Consider the following 22,558-nt stretch of genomic DNA (forward strand, 5'->3'; position numbering starts at 1 on the left):
ACGTTGGTCCAATTCTACAATGAGAAATGTTGGGAAGTATGCACGCACTGTGGGCCTCATTTATAGTTAGGAGCAAAAACAAAAAAAAGGAGCAAATTTGCTTCTGGCCAAACCATGTTGTAATGCAGGGGGTGAAAATGCAATTACTATTTTTTTTTGCATGCAGGGAAAATACTTCCTGCTTTTGCATGTGCTCAATAATAGAGGAAAGCTTTATTTTTACACTACAGTTTAGAGTTGAACTAGGACACCTCCCAACTTTAAATTTGTTTGTACATTTTAAATTTTCCTCCATTGCTATGCAACATGGTATTGCCAAGGTACAAATATGCTAAGTTGATTTTTGCTTTGCTCCTAACTGAATGAGGCCCGGTGTGTTTGTATAGTTTGTTCACCTGTTTACACAGTTGCACAGTTATAACAACTATGTCAGATATAGTTGCATGGGCCATCGTATGGGCTGGTATTCATGACTATTAATCAGTGTGAAGTATGAACATCATCTACTAGCAGGAGCATGCTCACTGAGTTTCTCAGAATGTCTGTGTCATCATCAAGAAAGGCTCCTGATTGTTTCTGTTTTATCACTTGAGGTTAGTGTCAAAAATCTGCAGCCCACAACAACAGCGAACTGTAAACCCAAATTGTGCTTCAATGAGCATGCTCTGAAGAGCAAAATGCTCTCAGAAGGGTTGTAGCAGTCATGGGTAGTCAGGGAAGCCTCACCTCAGATTTTACCTCTGTGGCACAGAAGCCTTTAGCATTGCGTTCTACAGAGTTGTACGTTGGTTGAAATGGGCAATGAGTTAATGGCAGACCAAAGGTTTTTACAATAGGTGATCTACATAAGGGAAAGTGCTCTGCTCTCCACCAGACTGGAGTTATCCAGTGTCAGCCTCCTTTTCTTCTTTTCTTTGTCTGAGTAGTTCCATGTATGCATGGGCAGAACAACTGGTTCCAGGTTTAGCACCCCCTACTAACTGGAAGGGACCATGAAGTTCTTAGGAGAGACCAAGAACTTCTCAAGCAGTTGGGGATGCCCCCAGCTTCATATATCCCTGCAATTCCAGAATGTGGCATTGAGGTTTAAGGATTACATCAAGGAAGTGACACAGCAGAGAATGGTAGGATTACCTGGATCTTGTTAACAGTGCCCTCACTTCCCTTCAAGAACAATTACACTGCTTGCTTATCCTAAATCAACAATGCTGAGTTGATGGGTCAATAATTTTATCTATGTATATCATGCTGAACAGGAACGAACACTGAAAAAATGTATTGGTCAGACGTAAGCAGAGTCAGTAAAAGTCGTTCTTTTTGATGGTACTCAAAGGTACTCAGCACCTACACAAAAATTATAATTATTATATTTTTGACCCCCAAGTCATGTCCTGGGTCACCTACTCGCTGTGCTTCCTGAGGTTACTCTTTCCTGACTACCTAATGTATCTATTTCCTCTGTAAGATATGAGGCCACACCCTGAGTCACATGTCCCTATGTACACTACGAGTGTGTAGAAACAATGGTCACAGTGTACTAGTTGTGATCATCTTCATAGTAGATCAATAAAATGCATTGCAAGTGCAAAAGAGCTTAAAAAGTACTTTGTTTTGTCATTAAATAAAATAAAAGGTAAAAATGTGTTGACAATGCTTCCACTTTTCATCAAGGTATAATTTAGCTTTTACAAAAACACAATATATTTTCTTCAGAATCAAGACAAAACATGGAGGGCCTGAGTCATTAAGGAAAGTAAGGCAAAAAAAAAGAGTAAATGTTCTCCGGGACAAACCATGTTACAATGCAAGGTGTGAAAATTAGTTTATTGTTTTGCACATAAATAAAAAATAGAGGCCGTTTTTTCATGTAGCGCACAAATACTTGATAGCTTTATTTTTATACTGAAATTTAAAGTTGATTTAGGACTAACTATTAATCTGCCATCATATTTTAAATTTACTTCCCCCTCCAATACAACATGGTTTTGCCCAAGTGCATAGTTACTCCTTTTTATGATTTGCTCTCCTTAATGACTCAGGCCCGGAGAGCGCAATGTTAACTTTGTACGATATTGTTTTACAAATATGTCATTGCACATTATAAACATTAGTGTATTTGCCCTTTAATAGAATAACCTTACTGAATTATTAATAATATGGGTAATAGTAGCCAAGGTAATGATTTAACAAACGTTTAATTAGAAATGAAGCTATTATACACTTAATTAGTATAGCCTTTTAATATATTTTTTAGCAGGACAAAAACTGAGAAGAAAAAAGTGCACATGTACAGCATGTTCAATGGGATTTTATGTTTACTTACTCATACTATAAATACCAGTGTATCTTCATTGGGGGTAGTGATCAGTAAATTGATGAAGGTATGCTAGCTTCAATACTCTTTTGGTGCCCGCATGATTCCTAAATAAACCGGACTCTGGTCATTCTAGATTCTGGATTCATTTTTTCCGCAACCTCCTGCAATGACAATTTTGCCATTATTTATATATATATATATATATATATATATATATATATATATATATATATATCACAGGTGCATTATCCATTTTAGGATGTCATAAAATATCAAAGTCCCATATCAGTGCCACATCAGTGTTAAGACTAGTAACTGATGTTTACATTTGACTTCATCAACCATTATGTTCACCATTCAGCATCACCCTAATTTTTCAAATTAGAATTGATGCTGACACTAGATTTGTCAGTCATCATTGTGATTTCATCAGAACAATATGGTGTATAACATTCAATGTCATTTTTGGAGTGTTGACATAAAGTTTCACTTGTAGATCTGTTGATGTATTTTTAGCCGACATCAGTATGCTAAGAAGCTGGCTCTAAAACTATTCACTTGGAAATGTGAAGGAGTACATAAGGAGATTTACAGCAGAAAATGTTGATTGTTTCAATTTCTCTTGTAAAAACAAATCACAAAGATATTTCCTTACAAATAGTCTTGTGATTATCATAATCTCTGCTTAAGTACTTTCTTCTGGTGAATGATAGCACATTCATACTTAAACTACAACTCTCAACATGCTGAAAAAAAAACAAATTATTAGCATAGGCAGTGTTCTGATGCTGTTGTTGAATTAAAGATCTCAAAATAGGCAACATGTGTCCACCAACATTCATTGACGGAGGACTCTGTGAAATGTGGTTGAACAACAGTTGGGATGTGTGACGGAAAGGTTTCTATGGATTACACCAGTGATGGGCAAACTACGGCCCGCGGGCCAGATCCGGCCCACTAAGAGGTTCTATCCGGCCCGCCAATATTTTAAAAAATGACATTAAAATATGCATAAAATTATTAGGGCCAACCCTGTGTGTCAGAACCTTCATTTTTATGCCTTCCCAGCTATTTCCTCCATTACACTTCATCCTCCTTCCTAAAAGGACACTTCGTATGTCAATCACTCAAACACCTGCCTGCCCCCTAATGGCTGAAAGTCACGTGAGAAGAGATGGGCTGGGCCATATACTAAGGCGGATTTCGATTGGCTGCTGTGTTGTCAGTTAGTGGCTCACCAGAAAGACGGATCTGCAACAAGCTGCTGAAATAAGTGCTGTGTCTGTACGATCGCTGCACTTATAGAGGTAACACTGCTATATAACACCCTCCCGTCCCATTCAAATAATTTGTATTATATATTTTGATATTTGAGTTTTTTTAATAAATTATATTGGCCCCCTAAAGCTTTCCTTTTATATTTGGCCCGCTCCTGAAAAAGTTTGCCCATCACTGGATTACACCCTTAGTTCAGAGGGATAGGCCTACCTGGTAGCGCATTAGGTTTTGAAGGGCCGTTGACCTGATGACGTTTAATGTATGAATTTCGTTTTAACATTGGACACCACAATTTCCCCGCAATCAGTATGGAAGGAGTCTTACATTATTTCTCTGTGTTGTTGAAAGATCCCGCTTGTTTCACAGCATAACTCTTAGTGCTCTATTTATTAAAGGGGCGGAAAGCCCTATCTCATGGTTTAAATTGAGAATAGGGTTAATATATATATATATATATATATATATATATATATATATATATGTATATATATGTGTGCGTGTGTATGTATATATATATATATATATATATATATATATATATATATATATATATACGTGGATTTCAGCTTTTTCCCATTCCCCAAGTTCAGCACACTAATCTCCTGAAATAGTCTGTGCTGCTGTGAACATTACAATTACTCAATTGCTGTTCTATCCCCACCCACTTTCAAACTGTTAGAACTGGGTATATACAGGTGACAGGGAGATGAAGACTTATGACAAAAAGCTGCTCTTACCTAGTTAAATACACCTTTAAAATGTATATTCCTGATGATGAATCAATCAAGTGTAATTTCTTTTTAAGATAGATATTTAATGGAAAAAATTCTTTCAGTTGGATGCTTAACAAAATAACCACATGGATAAATGTGATTTTGCCATTAATAACACAGGGCAAACCGCTGTCTAGATTGACTTAAAAGCAAATTAAGAGCTTCACTCTCATCAGGAAAGCACAACAAATTAGTGATTAACACGATTACTGGACACATTTTCTGGGATATTACAATATTAATGAAAAGCAAAGAAAGCTTAACGATTCAACAAAAGCTATTCGCCATTATTAATATTTGATTAGTCTGTCCATTGATGTAGTAAATGTAAGGTGAAATATAGTAATTAATTCATTAGAAACTCAAAATATATTAAAAAAACAAAAGAGCTGCGTAGCTGACAGTTGACTGTTTTATATTTATAGTACAAACCTTTAAGATTTGTCCTTGAAAATTTCAGTGTCAATGTACCACCCATTTTTAGCTTCTTAATTGCGCAGTAAGACTGGTGACTCACAATCTGATTGTCAATTAGCCTGATTTGGTGCATGTGAGCCAAAAATTACAGGGTACAAGGGTGCAGTTCCTACGAGGCCCAGAGGTGAGGGAGGCACAGCAATGCAGGGCACCCCCACCCCCTTCAGAGGACCCCACCCCACTATTGAGACAGGCTCAGGAGAGACCCAACACTCTGCTCTATAGAGAGCAGAGTATAATGTGTTGCCAACATTACTCCATTCACTCAGGTGGCTTAAGCTATCTAGGCAATAGCCAACAATATAAGCTTATTAGTGATAATACACCTACTTATTGTGTAAAGCACAAGGAAACAGCCCTTGAGACAGACAGAGAGAGAGATTGTGCTACAATTATAAAGACCACCATTTAAACAAGAAATAGAAACAAATCTTGTTCACACAAAGCAGATCTTAATACTATGACTAAAACAAATATACGTTTTACAATATTTTGATGATAGTGTTCCTGTAATTTATTGATGAATGCTTCTGCTGAGATTTCCAAGCTGCCTTCATTCCATGATGTCCTTTGTCCTGCAAATAATCAGAAGTTTAACAGACTGTCCTTATTCCCGAGCACCCCAACCTCACAAAAAAGAAGGCAAAGAGAACTTGAACCATACTCCAGCATTTGACTAATAAGGATGATGCAGATGTACTCACACCACCTAGATGCTTGATTACCCTGAACTGGAAGAAACTTGATTCCCCCCCCACACACACACACACACACATATATATATATATATATATATATATATATATATACACATACACACACACACACACAATTCCTGCTCTTATCAATAATATTTAGCAGGTATAAGAACTTCCACGATCCATCTGAAACAATTCTTGATGGTATGGAATGCATGGACTGAATACATATAACAAATATGCAGCATGGGGGAGGCACAGATTGATGAAGAAGAGGGGGGGAGAAGGCACAGATTGATGAAGAAGAGGGGGGCAGAAAGGCACAGAGTGATGTAGAAGAATGGGGGAGAAGGCACAGAGTGATGAAGAAGAGGGGGGAGAAGGCACAGAGTGATGAAGAAGAGGGTGGGAGAAGGCACAGAGTGATGAAAAAGAGGGGGGGCAGAAAGGCACAGAGTGATGAAGATGAGGGGGGCAGAAAGGTACTGAGTGATGAAGAAGAGGGGGGCAGAAGTGGACATAATGAAGATGAGGGAGGGAGGCACAAGTATTAATCGTGGGTCCTATTAGTTTAAAGCTGGGCCTGGTTGTAGTTTTCTAAATGTACCCTTTTTTTCCAAATATGGCCCCCAACCTTCCAGGATCCAGACAAGCCGCAACTAAAGAAAGCAGCAGCCACAGCTGCCAAATGTTCTGATTCTAGTGTAAAAATCCCAATTTTTGGTGACTGTTCCGCCCAATCTAAGAGGCAGGTCAAGACTGTGTACTCTTTATTACACACTGCATTCTTTATATACTACATTGTGGTGCTAGCTGTCTTTTGTGGGCTGTACACTCCACAACTAGTGTCTGGTCTCGCCTATATGATGGCTGGCTATACCCCCTCTGGTGGGCCCCTAGCCTTGCAGGTTCCTGGTGGGCCCTTCATGCCCTAGTCTGACACTGCTTTAGACTGATGCATTCCCCTCAGTACCCTTTTTCTTTCCCCTTGATGTATCATACATATTGAATAAAATATTATTAAAAAACAAAAAAAACAATTATGCAGGATCTGAAAGGTAGGCACAATATCACAGATGATATGGACAGGTATTCTTTTTCATTTCCAATTACAAAAAAAATGAATTTTTCGTCATCTATGTAAACACCAATTAGATTTTTCTGAAATATCCATTAAAAATTTATGGATTTTAATAGTTTGATAAAAAGTGCATGAGTCTGTCTGCTTCTACATTTTCAGCGTCTTATAATGGCTTAAGTAGAAAAATGTTGTAGCCCCAGTGGGAAGAATAAAGTGTCACATATTTAACTAGAAGAAGGTTAACCTTCCAGATTTAAACACTTCACTATTCCCTTTGCTTCTGATATTTAAAAGAAATTAGAGTGGATTATAGACTTTCAGTTCACACATATATTTCACAAAGCCATATGCTGCTGCTTGTGGACAATATGTGATTAACAATTCAAGACAGATTTGAGTCAGAGTCTCATGTGTATGTATATACCATACATCATTATCAATATATACTGAACATTCTATCCATCAGATGATGCAACAGATCAAGATATAATGACTATGTGAGATATATGAAAATAATAAATCAATTGGGCTACTTAATCTCTAGGCATAAAGGTTTGATAGATTATTAAATATTTGTCTAAATCAAATTGATACCCAATAATAATAGGCACAGTTATAATACATAATTCATAGTACTGTATGTAAAATACTCCTGCAAATAATATCTGTATAAATCATGAGCTTTGATGTCCTCAGTTCAGTGTTCATGTGTATTATAAGAAATAACAACTGTGCACATTGTGGGGAGACAGCCTTACACAGACATTCACAAACTCACACAGGAGGAAGCCCTATGATTAATGGGTGATAAGATTAATGCTTGAACGGAAGTTAGGTATGTAAGTGTGTGCTTTAGTTGGGGGAGGGGCAACTGACGCCTAACTAGTGGGCCGGGGACTAGACAGTGTTGCTAGTGATAGGGTTACAAGATTTGTTTTGTCTTTTATGGAAAAAAGGTTTTTATTTGTATACATTTATGCAGTGCCGTAACTAGCCATTTTAGTGCCCTGGGCGAGACAGGGAACCGGCGCCCCCCCATCTAAGTGGGAGTGTCAATTGTCGGGTGGGTGTGGTCAACCTACTGTGGGGGCGTGGCTAGCACTTTACAAGTTCTAGACCGCACTGAAACCCCCTCCCTCTCCATTATTCTTGGTCTGGCTTTGTAAGGATCTTTATGTAATAAGCCTCCATAGAATCAAAGTACTTTAAATGCAGCTATCACATGCTAGCTGTATAAAAAAATTAATTGGTTATTGAAATAAAACTCACTGAAACAAATTAAAACATAAATGTAATGGTACCATCTGTATCACACTGCCCCTTCATCCCACTGTGCTCTCCATAACAGTTTCTCCTTTATCACACCATGCCATGGAGCCATCTCTATCATTGTGCCCCCTTGTCACCATCACACTAAATATAATATATATATATATATATATATATATATATATATATATATATATATATATATATATATAAAACACAAAACAAATGGGAGGGGGCGCCAAATAGTATAATACTGTATATAAAAATACAGAAAGGTGTACCAAAAGTCAGAATCTTAACCACTAAATAGGTATAGACACTCAGGTAATAATAGTGGATCAACAGGAAGAAGGAAATGAGGAACCACTCTAGAAAACCAGCGCCGTGCCAATATAATATGCGTACCAGATAAAAGATCTTTAAAGCTTATCTGTAGGTATAACCGGTATCTTCACCAATCAAGTTGAGCCTTATTACCCCATGGGAATAGCAGATGCTTCATACAATGTTGAAAGGTTCTGGAACTGGCACTTCATATATACTCAGTAGTATTCAGGATAATGGAGAGGAAGAAACTCACATAGTGTAATGCTGTATAGCAATACATTTATTACATAAATAATGTGGATGTGCACTTACATAAAATATATATATATATATATATATACACACACACATGTACACACACACATACAATATAAAGAGCCTCCTAGTGTCCGCCATACCTTACAGAGAGCATTCCTGTGACCGCCATACTATACAGAGAGCATTCCTGTGACCGCCATACTATACAGAGAGGATTCCTATGATCACCATACAATACAGAGAGCATTCCTATGACCACCATACTATACAGAGAGCATTCCTGTGACCTCCATACCATACAGAGAGCATTCCTATGACCACCATACTATACAGAGAGCATTCCTATGACCACCATACTATACAGAGAGCATTCCTGTGACCTCCATACCATACAGAGAGCATTCCTATGACCACCATACTATACAGAGAGCATTCTTGTGACTGCAATACAGATAAATACCTCACCTGAAATTAATAGACCCCACCATTAAATTAAAAAGCCCCATCAATAAATTAAATTGACCCACCAGCACCCCACAAATAAACTAGTACCCATTAAATAATTAGCCCCGCCTAAACGTCACCATTAAGTTAATAGCCTACCTCCCACCCATGTACTAAGACACCCAACCTCCCTACCCTCATATCACACATTATATTAATACATCCCCCCCTTCCCTCACACATTATGGCAGCATACCCCCCCATCCCTCATAAAGCATAGCAGCATCCCCCCTCCATAATAGCAAGATGCAGCACACATTCCTCCCCTCCCTAATAGCAGCACACATTCCCCCCCTCCCTAATAGCAGCACACATTCCCCCCTCTCCCCTCCATAATTGCAGCTTACATTCCCCCCCTGCCTCCCTCCATAATTTCAGCTTACATTCCCCCCCCCTTGCCTTCATCCATAATTGCAGCTTACATTCCCCCCCCCCTTGCCTCCATCCATAATTGCAGCTTACATTCCCCCCCCCTTACCTCCATCCATAATTGCAGCTTACATCCCCCCCCTCCCCTCCATAATTGCAGCTTACATCTCCTCCATAATTGAAGCTTACATCTCCTCCATAATTGAAGCTTACATCCCCCTTCCCCTGCTTTGAAACTTACCTCCTGTCCAGCCGTCGCTGCCTGGCTCCTCTCTGCTTCTCTGCTCCTCTGCTGCCTAGCAACGTCATGACATCAGACGCTGAGGCAGAGGGCAGAGTTCAGAAGGGGGTGGAGCCGGGTGCCGGCCGCCATCTTGGATGCGCCGGGCGGCCGGCAGTCTGAATCTGAGGTCTGTTTAATTTTCTTTTTTTTCTTTTCACTCCTCACACAGAAGTCGGTGCGGGCGGCCACTGCGCCCCCTTGGCACCGCCCGCACCGCCCTCGTTACGGCTCTGCATTTATGTGTATATGTGTGTGTGTGTATATATATATATATATATATATATATATATGTGTATGTATGATCAGGAAAAAATGTTTGGCCTTCACAGGTGGTAACAAATCAAAGCTTAATGCACTGAATAACAACTCAGGGAATGATACTGCCAATGAAATTGAAAATCAATGACAACGACTTTTCATTGTCAAATAAAGGAGGATTGACAATCACAACCCCGCGAGTGTCTTCTTTGATTCTTATTATTATTTCTCTGGGAATGTACATAGCTATTTGCCATAGAAGGGCTGCTTTCAGATTTTAGGAAGCTACTATTCACCAAAGTTGTAACTATATTCATGCCTCAGCCAGGTTTCTTCCAATGCACTACATCATTTGGGATTTCATCTCTGTATGTGATGCAGCTGTTTCCATTACTTATTGGGAGATTCTGTGGAGAGTATACAAGCGCTGTAGTAAAGCCCAATCTCAGACTGGTATATGACTTATCAGTAAATTCAGTTAAAGGCTTATTGCACTATCAAAAATACTATATTCTGTGTAGCACACTCATTTAAAGCCATAAATATACAATAAGCTGCAATATAGACTTATCTGATAATTGGACTTTTCTGGTGTACTTACCTGATATTTTTCCCATGTTCTCTTGTTATCAGACAGTATTATAGGGACTTTCTTAAGCTTAGGGTCCCTTTGGCCGCTGAAAAGCACAGTCCATGTGTTTCATCATGCAGCACAGGATTGAGTCAATAAAAGTAACACACTTTCAAAAATGCCAGGTGTAAACGTAGGCTTATTGTTGTTAGTGTGGTTAAGCCTTATATACCTCTTACACGTATATAAGGGAGCTCAGAGTCTGTTAGAGAGGTTTCAATTTGGCGCAAGGAATGTCCGCGGAGACACCTTGCGCTGATGTTATGGCTGGAATCTCTGCTCATTTTTCCTCATATCCCATAGAGGTGCGAGGAAAAATGAGCGTAGATTCCTACTATAAAAGTCAGCTATGTGTGCAGCCGGACATCGTGGTGATGTCCACGTGCCACATCGCTGTCAATTGAATCTCCCCCAAATGTTTTAGTTTAAAAGCCCTTACTCATCTAACAATTATTAGTACATGACTTGCTAAAGGGACAATTTGGCTGTTGTACTTTCATTCAATGTAACAGAGTACAACATTTGCAATATTGTAAGTAGCATATTATGGGGTCACATTTTCAGATCCCTAAAATATCCGCGCGAGGTGCCTTCAAAACGGCCGTGAAACACCTCGCAGGGTCATTTTTTTTTTTTACAGAAGTAACGCTTGTATTTGCTCGCGCCCCATAGAGGCACGGGAAAAAATGAGCGTTACTTTTTACCATAATATCGGTAAAAAAGCGCATGACAATGACAATTGAATCTGCCCTATAAGAGCCAATTCAATTAGTTGTGAGGTTCCCTAGTAACCCCGTGGCTATGTGTCTACATGCATTACTAGTAATTATGGCACTTCTATGAGTTGCGAGCAAAAAAAGGCAAAGATCATTACATAAAATAGCACACATAGTGGTTACTAAGGAACCTCTTGGCTAATTGAATCAGCCACATAATATGCCTTTTCACATTTGATCAAGTTAAAGAGTATTTACATTTAGTTGTCCTTTAATGCAGCATATCTTGGAGTACAGTAGCTGAAAAATGACTACATCTGTATCAATAAAGCCTGAAAATAGCACAGAGTAATGTATAGCTTGATATATGATATTGTGCTCATTTCTGGCTGGCTGGGCTAAGTGGGTTGTAAATAAGCAGAGATAATACAACAGGAGTTTAAAAAACAGAAGCTTCTCGGCTCATATTTATTATCAGTGACGTTTTCTTTTTTAAATAACTGTATAAATTTAACTTCTAACTAGGATAATGAGTGGCAGTAAGGTTGAAGATCTAACGCAGTGCACAGTGAAAGTCATTCACACCTTCATATCTCCCAAAAATTAAAACTTGAGACACTGACATGCCCACTCCGAAAATGGCACATCACAGTGGACGTGGCCATGCCACTGGGGCGTGTCTAGTGCTTCTGAGAAGCGCTAGGCCACCCCCAACCCTGCGCAAACCCTCTTAAATTGCTGTACTCGCCAAAGGCATGTGCCTCTGGCGTGTCAGGACCCACTCACTATTGTAAGTGGGGACATAACCACCCAACTTCTGTGAGTCTGGACAAATGAGACAGTGGGACGGTCCCCTCAAATCGGGACAGTTGGGTGGTATGCACCTTGGTTTTGCACCAGTGTGCTTTGATGGTCCCTCCAGTAAATGACTCTTATCCACACTCAGGAACAGGTTCTGGACACTGAAAGTTGGATGTGCATAGAAATAACATAAAAGTTCATCCTTACCTTTAAAACCTCCCTGTCAATTGAATAAATTGTTCCTCTCAATCCTAAAATATTATGTGGTTTAGCCTTGTTTACGGCTTACTTAAATCATGATAGTGAAGTGACAATGTGGTACTTTTGTCTGTGTGAAGCTTCTATTACATTGCTCGGAGTGTCCTTAGAATTAGCTTCTATGTCGAAGGTCTATACTTTTAAGGAGAACTAGATGGCAGCGAAGTGCATTGCAGGCACAATCCCCACCTGTAATAAAATAATCTTCATGTACAGTACCCTGTGTAAATAAATACTATAAAATCATAATTTCTAATTTAATGTGACACATTACAAATGTTCTTAAGAGGCATCTTTCTATGAAACCTTCCTAAACTTTTGTCTTGTACAAACAACACATGACAAACATAGACAAGGAGTCCCCGCAGATGCTCTAATGCGTCCCAGCAAGAAGTCTGTAACTCAAGTGGCTTCAGTTTTTTGACCTGGTCAAACCACCCAGATATCCCACATTTCTTGACAAATCCCTCAACTAACCCACCAAAATGTGTCAATCCTCATGTGAACACAAATCTATCATCAACTATTTAATCATCCTTTCTATCAGTAATGATGAAAGTAATCTATCAGTTTTCAGATTGATGGAAACAAGTGAAAGTACAGATAATGGAAGGGTTGATGAAACATTGCTACAATGTCCAATCTAGTGCAACTTGTACAACTTTTACTAAAACTTTAAAATTTTTCCAAAAATACTGCTTAAAGTAGCTTCAATTATATCTTAAATTAATCATAAGAGTGATGGGACACTGGGACGTTTTTATAAGGTTTCCCATTTGTTCCCCTCTTTAATACATTGTGCGGGAAGACGCTAAATGCTTCACATTGAAAGCGTAGATACCTAATCTGAGGTCCCGGAAGTTATTTTGCAGGTAGAAATGCATCTAATAATCTTTTTGGTTTTCCATATAGATGTACTCAAATCTGCTCAACTACTGTCATCAGTCTGTGCAAACATTTGCTCCACCACTGATGCTGTCATCTTGGCCAGCAAATCCAGGCATTTCCCTGTAAAAGCCATGCATATGCAGGAAGGTAGGCCTGTAATGTCACAAACAAGAACTAACCAATAAGTTATTCCCACTTAACAATATAGCATCATACAGTGTAGGATATATTAAAGGAAATCACAATTGATTGAGCAGAATGTAATTAGACAAATAAATAAAATGCAATTCATAATGTTATATATGCTGATAATTGCAATAACCCAACAGTAAGAGATTTCTTGCTGCAGCAACCACTGGCGGGCCCATCTGGGACTGTGTAAATATAACCTGATAACCTTATTAATATGCATGTAGCTGACAGGTGTCGTCTGCATATTTAATGAACATGTAAATGAGCCGCTGTGCAATGAACTAAGCTACAGCATAATGCGAAGAGGATGCATAGTGACACAGAACCTGCAGAAAGTTAAAAATATATATATATATATATATATATATATATATTTTGCTTTCATCATTAAAATATATATAGATTGATAGATATATATACATATATATACAGAGCTTGATTAAGGGTTGTGGCACACTATGCGAATACACCCATAGTGTGACCCCCCCCCCCCACCCCAAACCATTGAAGGAAAATTCAGGAGTATTTTCCAGCAAACAAATTTAGACATATTCTTTTACCTGTTCTTACTGTTCTTTGAAAATGTGCAAACATTACAAAGTCCTCAATGATTAGGCTCTTTAGACAGCGTCCTCATAAATGCCACACAATACAGAGATCATATCTCCCACAAGTGACCTATTCATGACCCCCCAGTCATTTCATCACACCACAGCGGCCAATTCATGACTCCCCCTGCACGCTGTCCCCCTTTTTTCACGCTGTCCCCCTCAGAACACACGCTGTCCCCCTTTCTGCACACACTCTGTCCCCCTTTCTGCATAAACACAAATCTACTTACCTGTCTTCTTCTCTTCCGCTGGAAGTCAGCTCCTCTCACCGCAGCTCCTCACTGACACAGTCGGGACTTGATCATGACATCACGCCCAACAGTCAGTGAGGAGGGAGAAGGGAGCAGAGGGGAGGAGTGGGTAGGAGGAGAGGGGAGGAGGGAGCGAAAGTGTGGAGGAAGGGGGAGGGGTGGCTTCATGTGTACATAATTAATAGCAAAAAAAAAAATTCTTAAATGCTGCCGGCGCGGCGCCCCACACAGGTCCCAGCACCCCAGGCTGCAGCCTATTGGTTGATCAGACCCTGTATATATATATATATATATATATATATATATATATGTAGAAAACAAGATATAAACACTGGCGCTCAAGACCGTATTGTATAAGTGAAATAATAAAATTCAATCCCACATATACACCTTCCATGTGAGGAGGCAACCTTCCTTCAAAACTCTGGCTGGTAAGGCCGAAAATAAAATTTCATAGGTACAACAGAAAGAAGGCGCAATGGTGATGTTAGCAGATAATACTTAACAAGGTGGGTACAATATAAGTAAGCATATGGATTCAGTTCAAATCTCTGGGTTGATATCCAACAAGAAATATAAATAATCCAGTCTTAATCCAAATGCAAGACAGAGTGACCAATCCTATCAGACACGAGCGTGCAGATATTCCACTCTGATAGCAGGGTGGGATAAAAAAGTTCAAGTGCAACTTATACAAGCTTTGTTGGGCCACTGTGACACGGCTTACAAACTCTCCAATCAATTGTCATCAGGGGATAGGGATGTGCAGGAGGTGTATAGAGTAATGCAGTTCACCAGATAATAATACAAATCAATAGATGGAAGCGTACCAGAGAATAATATAAAACCAGCTTATCTGTATCAGGGTCTCCAAGAGGGAATCTCGGCTCCGCCTAGTGAATCAGGAATGGGCAAAACAGCGACCGCAGTATACAATATTTCTAAACCACGGGCAGACGCCCCAATGGAAAGACCGCTCTCAAACTCCAATCAGCATATTGCAAGATAAATAAAAGCTTATCTGTACTTGGCAGTAGGTCAACTTGTACCAGTATGGATCCCTGGAGGGTTTTAAAGGTATTACCAACGATCTCCGCACAGGAGTATCAGGGTATATAACATCAAATGGCCAGGGTGGCAGTATGACCTGATTAGCATATACAGAAGTAGTAATGCCTCAACGCGTTTCGTCTAGGAAGACTTCATCAGGAGGAAAAACATGTTGCCTATATTTAGGGCTTGTTTATATAGTTTATGTGGTGGCCATTTTGCACATGCGCAGTGCGCGGCCGCTACCGTGCATGCGCAGTGCGCAGACGCTACGGTGCATGCACGGGACACTCGCGATCGCGCGAGTGCTACAGATATCAGTGAATGAGTATTATGCTCTCAGAGCATGAGAGTTTATGTCCCAGGACATTGGTAATTCATGTCCATAGCCAGGTTGTTTAGAAGCCAACTGGGGAAAACCGAGTGCGGTGGCCATCTTTGATGAGGGCGCCTGGCATAGACTTTTAATATGTGAGGCCAATAGTGGCCATCTTGGGCAAGGGAACTCCAATGATAATATTAAAAAGGCAGTATAGGATATTGTTATAAGATAATAAATACACAGCACATAAAAAACAATAATTAACATAAAAGATACATATAAAAGCCACATATAAAACCAATACATGGATCTAGTAGTCAAAATAACAGTTGTTAAAATATAAATTTTGGTGCCATCTTATGCACCCGAATACAGTCCGTGGCCATTCTAAACAAAATTAGTAGTAGCCATCAACCATGAACGGTCCACAGTAATATGCTAAAACAAGTATTAAAATGTAATAGGACACAAAGCTATAAAAAGGGTGCAATTTCATAACCTTCATTGAGACCTGAAGGGGTGAGAGTATTCAATTGGAAGATCCAGAACATTTCTCTTTTAGAGAGCTTGGACTGGAGATCTCCGTCTCTACGTCCTAAGCACACATTTTCTATTCCTTTAAACGTAAGGTGCTTTGGATCAGAGTTGTGTTTTTTGTTAAAATGTCTGGAGACGGAATGGGATTCGATTTAGTTTTTGATATTGCGGACATGTTCTTGGATTCTTAGTTTCAATGATCTTTTCGTTTTGCCTATGTATTTAAGACCACAAGAGCATTCTAATAAATATATGACGGAAGATGTTTGGCAGTTCATAAACTCTTTTATATTGAACTTCTGGCTATTATCATGATTATAGAATACTTTCTTGTCTGGACTCGCAAACTTGCAAATATTGCAGTGACTGCACTTGTTAAAACCCTTAACCGCTAGAAATGTGTTGGAGGTGGTGGTGTGAATGTCAGGTATCATACTTGGGGCAAGAGCATCTTTCAAATTTCTATTTTTACGGAAGATAATGTCAGGTTTTGCAGGAAGGAGAGTGGCTAGAATTGGGTCCATGCGTAAAATCTCCCAATGTTTGGAGATGGTGGACCTTATTCTATATTCGCAGGAATTGTAATTGGTGATGAAGTGAATGCGATCCTTTTGGTTATCCCTGGTTTTATATTGTAATAAGTCAGTTCTATTGACCCCTTCAATTTTTGTTAGAGCTTCTGAAATGAGTTTATCTGGGTATCCTCTTTCCTGGAAGCGTTGTGCATACATATGTAGTTGTTCCCTACATTGAGAGTCATTGCTGCAATTTCTTTTTATCCTGTAAAATTGAGAGTATGGGATATTGGATTTCCATCTCTTTACATGCCCGCTTTTATAATGGAGATAGCTATTGGTATCAACCGTTTTTACAAAATTCTTAATTTCAACCCTATTGTCAATTCCTGTAAGCACTAGATCTACATATTTAATGCTGGTAGTGTTCCGATTGGCTGTGAATTTGAGATTATAGTTATTATTACCAATATATGCAAGAAATGAATTGATGGATTCATCATCCGGACTTAGGAATTCTCTACAAGCATTAATGCCCCTTTTATGCTCAATAGTTTAATGCTTGTAGAGTGCCCCGCGCATGCGCGGTAGCATCTGCACACTGCGCATGCGTGGTATCGGCCGCGCACTGCGCATGCGCAAAATGGCCACCACATAACCTATATAAACAAGCCCTAAACATAGGCAACATGTTTTTCCTCCTGATGAAGTCTTCCTAGACAAAACGCGTTGAGGCATTACTACTTCTGTATATGCTAATCAGGTCATACTGCCAGCCTGGCCATTTGATGTTATATACCCTGATTCTCCTGTGCGGAGATCGTTGGTAATACCTTTAAAACCCTCCAGGGATCCATACTGGTACAAGTTGACCTACTGCCAAGTACAGATAAGCTTTTATTTATCTTGCAATATGCTGATTGGAGTTTGAGAGCGGTGTTTCCATTGGGACGTCTGCCCATGGTTAAGAAATATCGTATACTGCGGTCGCTGTTTTGTCCGTTCCTGATTCACTAGGCAGAGCCGAGATTCCCTCTTGGAGACCCTGATACAGATAAGCTGGTTTTATATTATCCTCTGGTACGCTTCCATCTATTGATTTGTATTATTATTTGGTGTACATAAATTACTACACTATATAGCTCCTTTATCTCTATTGTTCTGGCTGATTGGAGTTTGAGAGCGGTGTTTACATTGGAACGTCTGCCCGTGGTTAAGAAATATCGTATACTGCGGTCGCTGTTTTGCCCATTCCTGATTCACTAGGCGGAGCCGAGATTCCCTCTTGGAGACCCTGATACAGATAAGCTGGTTTTATATTATTCTCTGGTACGCTTCCATCTATTGATTTGTATTATTATCTGGTGAACTGCATTACTCTATACACCTCCTGCACATCCCTGTCCCCTGATGACAATTGATTGGAGAGTTTGTAAGCCGTGTCACAGTGGCCCAACAAAGCTTGTATAAGTTGCACTTGAACTTTTCTATCCCACCCTGCTGTCAGAGTGGAATATCTGCACGCTCGTGTCTGATACGATTGGTCACTCTGTCTTGCATTTGGATTAAGACTGGATTATTTATATTTCTTGTTGGATATCAACTCTGAGATTTGAACTGAATCCATATGCTTATTTATATTGTACCCACCTTGTTCAGTATTATCTGCTAACATCACCATTGCGCCTTCTTTATGTTGTACCTATGATATAGATATATATATATATATATATATATATATATATATATATATATATATATATATAGATATATAGATATATAGATATCTTGGTTTACATAGAGATATTCATATTTAAGTGGATCACATTGATGCCTTCAAAACATCAAGGGTACATGTATTATTGATTAACTGATATTGTTTTAAAAGCAGAAAGGAACTTTCCCAAATACATTTTAATTCTTCTACCGAATGCTACAATGGATGGGTTGTTTTGTTTTTTTAAATCTGCGACAATGCAACTAAGTGTTGTCTCCATCTATCTGCATGCAATGCCAATGGCACTTGGCATTGCATGCGAAAACTGGAACTGTGGGAAAACTATAATATAAAATGGTACAAAACTAAAAACATATAATTCAGTCTCGTCTATGGACCATTAATTTAGAAAAGGTTTCAGGAAGCTCGACGACTTAGTCTCTGTAGCTCATAATGAAAATAATTTCTGACATTTTCTGCCTATCTCCAGAAACACTTTGCTTCTTCCCCTGTGTTTTCTACATTATAACCATATCTATATCAGATTAAGTAAGGGCCGGAACTCTACATTCTCTTGATCCTTATATTATGGTCACATTAGATCTCGATTCTATTTGGTCTGTCTAACGTTTTAACAAATCTCTAGTTAGTCCAAAAAATGAAAGTGGAATGAAAAAAATTGTATTCTTAAAACTTGTTACGTGCGAACCTATTATAGATGTAACTCTGAACATTGGAAACTGAAATGCATTTCTCTGTTTTTCTAAAAAATACAATTAAACAGGTAAATTCATTTTAAAAAGTGTGCTATAATAACCTGAACTACTAGTAAAGTCAGCACTACCGGAACTAGAAACATACTGGCTACATATATAATGTACAGGATCCATTCTAAAGAACTGTCACCAGATGTAAATACAGAAAACACAAGAATTCCAATTTGCAGAACAGTTTTAATTTCAGAAAATTCACAGAGTTAGGAAATCTTTTAGGTTACTCAAATGAACCGTAAAACACTGTGATTTTTTTTCAATACATAACTTTTAAACAGTAACACAACCATGAAATGTGATGAAACGCTGGCTAGTCATGTTATGTGCTTCAGTACTATACAGGAAGTCAACCATTAGGTTAAAGAGATGTATCATGAGGACTTATGTTTGTTACTTGTGTAACTGGAAAATTGATTTCTGCTCTCAACTTGTGACACCAACTCATAATCGTTGGTAGTATAGACATATGCCAAAATGATAACGCTACGGGACTTATTAAATAGCAGTGTGCAATGGAATGTACCCCACACCCACAGTTTATAGCCGTCATTATTTTATAGTTTAAAAAAATGAAAGCTAACATTTGGTTGGTTGCTATATCCTACTGTATATTTGTGACTGTAGCACTATTTTATTAAAGGAACGTTCCACCTTCAGAGACAGATTTTCCTTGGATACAACAGATAAGCGCAGGTCTGATTTCTGTAACACTGTATACAACTCTGATCACCATATTCTGTCTGGGTCATTAATTCCTCATAACACATTTTTTATATACTGTAATTCATAAAATATCTGTAATACATTACTGCTTTACAAGCAGTTCACAGTGCTATTCACGCTGGTTTACAAGCTATTCACAGTGAACAAGCACTTACTGTAGGTCATACTTGCCATCTCACCCGGAATGTCCGGGAGACTCCCGCATTTTGCGAGTGTCTCACGGACTCCCGGGAGAGTGTGGAAATCTCCCGGATCTGCCCACTTCACTAGGAAGTGCCCAGTTCCTAGTGAAGTGGGCAGAATTAGGTCCCAAATGCCGCGATTCCCATTGAATCGTGGTGTTCCCCCCCCCCCCCCCGCTGTCAAATGACCCGTTTGCGTCATGACATCACGTCACGATGCACATTTTAGAGGCCTGTCCACCCATCATGCCCACCTCCCCCGCAGGCTCCCGGATACCAACATTCTAAAGTTTGTAAGTATGCCATAGGTTTCTCCCATACTCACAAATATTAGACTTGTCCATTTATAATAGAACAGTGTAGTGTGAGACATTGTGTTGCTAACAGGCGTCTGCAATATCATGAGTCCGGAGCATTCATCAGACTTCAGTAATCTTTTTATGCCTCTAAGTGTTTTAAGTGTGTCAGAATCTGACCTGCTGTGGTCAACAAGTGTTACATGTACAATGACCTTTGGGTGAGGAAACTTAATGATGTTATTTACTGGTATTATTGTCCCATTTTCGATAGCCAATTTCTGCACCTTCTGTTATTTGCAGTGTTCAGTGTTTTACTGCCTTGAAAATGAGAACAGGTAAACTCCTAACTAAAGCTGTCTTCACAGATAATCAGAGAGGTTTATTACAGAATATCACTTGTGGTTCACTTTCATAAGACTGTGTAATGGGCTAATAATACCCTGTGATTTAAATTAACAAAGCCAATGCTCTCCACTTTATGAATTCCATCTTTATAATTGAACTATTAACCGAGATCTCTTTTGCTTTCTCTGTACAGCTCATCGGCTTTGTGTACGCTTGTTATGTGATCAGTGTTTTCACAGATGAAGAGGACAGCTGTAAGTACCAATGTATTCATGTATGACCTTTGTATCAGACATAACTAGGACTTAGACGGCAATTAAGACAAGACAGAGGACATTCTGCTCTTTTGGGTGTATTGGTGAAAATTAAATGGAAAGTTATATAGTTAAAGGACAGATAAACTCCAGAATGTAATTTCAGATAAGAGCCGTGAAGGTAAAATATATTGTTTAGTGCTACACTGACATTCCACTACTCAATGTTAGAAAGTAAAGTATTACCTCCACATTCTATAACATAGAGGTAATACTCCTCCCACATCTTGTGTTATTGTGACATCACTGGCCCTGCCCCAGTATATAAATCAACCAATCCACACTGTGTTTCCTTGCGACACAAGTCTGCCAACCAGTGGTGGACTAAGATGATCTAGGGCTCCCACCCAACACGAGAGTCTCGAATACATGTGAAATGAACATTATGCAGCATGTTGAGCACATCAGTGGGGTGGCATGTTCCACAATGTAAGGCTCCTGTGATCCTGCTGCACACACTTCTCACATTGTGCCCCTCCCTATTTCCCATTCAGCACCATGAATCAGGACATATCTCCCCACTGTCCTGAATGTGCAGAACAGTCCCCCAAAACCGAGACCGTCCGGCCAGATTAGGGATGGTCAGCAGACTGTGCTGCTCCTTACTACTTGTTTTTGCAGCTTTGACTTCCTGTTGCTAATGTCTTAAGCTGCTGGGATGTATCCTGGTATCATTCCAACCAACCAAACCAACATTAAGTAAATAGACCTCCCCGCATTTAATATAGAGAATTCACATTTAGTTAATAGCCCTCATCAGCTGCAATATTACACACACTACATTAAATTAATACCCACACAACAATGAATTAATACACCCACTACCTTACATTAATACCTCTCAACCCCCGTGCAGGGCTCATGCCCATGAAACCTATCCCATGTTGAGGGAAGCGAAGGCTGGAAGCAAAAGGGACGGCTGAGGAGCAGGAGTGGATGAGCCTGGAGAAGTGCTGTTGACTGATGCCAGCTGCTGGCAGAAGGACAATTAATTGGTAGTTAGCCCACAAAGGATCGCCTATAGCCTTGTGCCAGCCAGACCAGGGACCGGCCCCCAATCACATGTCTTTTAAGTAAGGGGAAATGGTGGGGGGAAAAAAAAGTTGAAAAGGGGCATATGAGGAAAAAAAGTGGGCAAATCATCCTCACCTATTATAATCCTCCACTGCTGCCATGTCGTCACTAAATGTCTGCTTGATTACAGGGCAAAAGAAGTGAAAGGGAGTATAGTGGACATATTTAGTTAAGTATAATCATTAGTTATTTAATATGTATTATCCAGCTCACTAATGCACAGCCATTCATAAATATTAATACTGCCTTTACTTACTTTTAAAACAAAAAAACTAGAGCTTAAATAAATTATAATAAATACATACAAATAATGTCATCAAAATCCAGGTCCTCAATTAGAAATGAAATGCAGAGTAAAGTGATTGAAAAAGAGCTGCAGAAACTTACAGTGAATTGTACAACACATTATAACTATGAAAACAGAGCTATGGACCAGATACTATTCAGCAAGAAGACAAATTAGGCGG

General features: G+C 39.2%; 1 protein-coding gene across 2 annotated transcripts in view; it reads left to right on the top strand.

Moving 5' to 3' along the window:
* Positions 1-22,558, top strand: part of NKAIN3 (sodium/potassium transporting ATPase interacting 3) — a 404,420-nt gene that overhangs the window by 352,990 nt on the left and 28,872 nt on the right. For both annotated transcript variants that reach the window (XM_075211372.1, XM_075211373.1), the window contains one exon: positions 20,897-20,957. In XM_075211372.1, the coding sequence (XP_075067473.1) occupies positions 20,897-20,957 (61 nt within the window). The remainder of the gene's footprint in view (positions 1-20,896; positions 20,958-22,558) is intronic.

The sequence above is a fragment of the Mixophyes fleayi genome, chromosome 5 (genome assembly GCF_038048845.1).
Source record: "Mixophyes fleayi isolate aMixFle1 chromosome 5, aMixFle1.hap1, whole genome shotgun sequence".
Classification (NCBI taxonomy): domain Eukaryota; kingdom Metazoa; phylum Chordata; class Amphibia; order Anura; family Limnodynastidae; genus Mixophyes; species Mixophyes fleayi.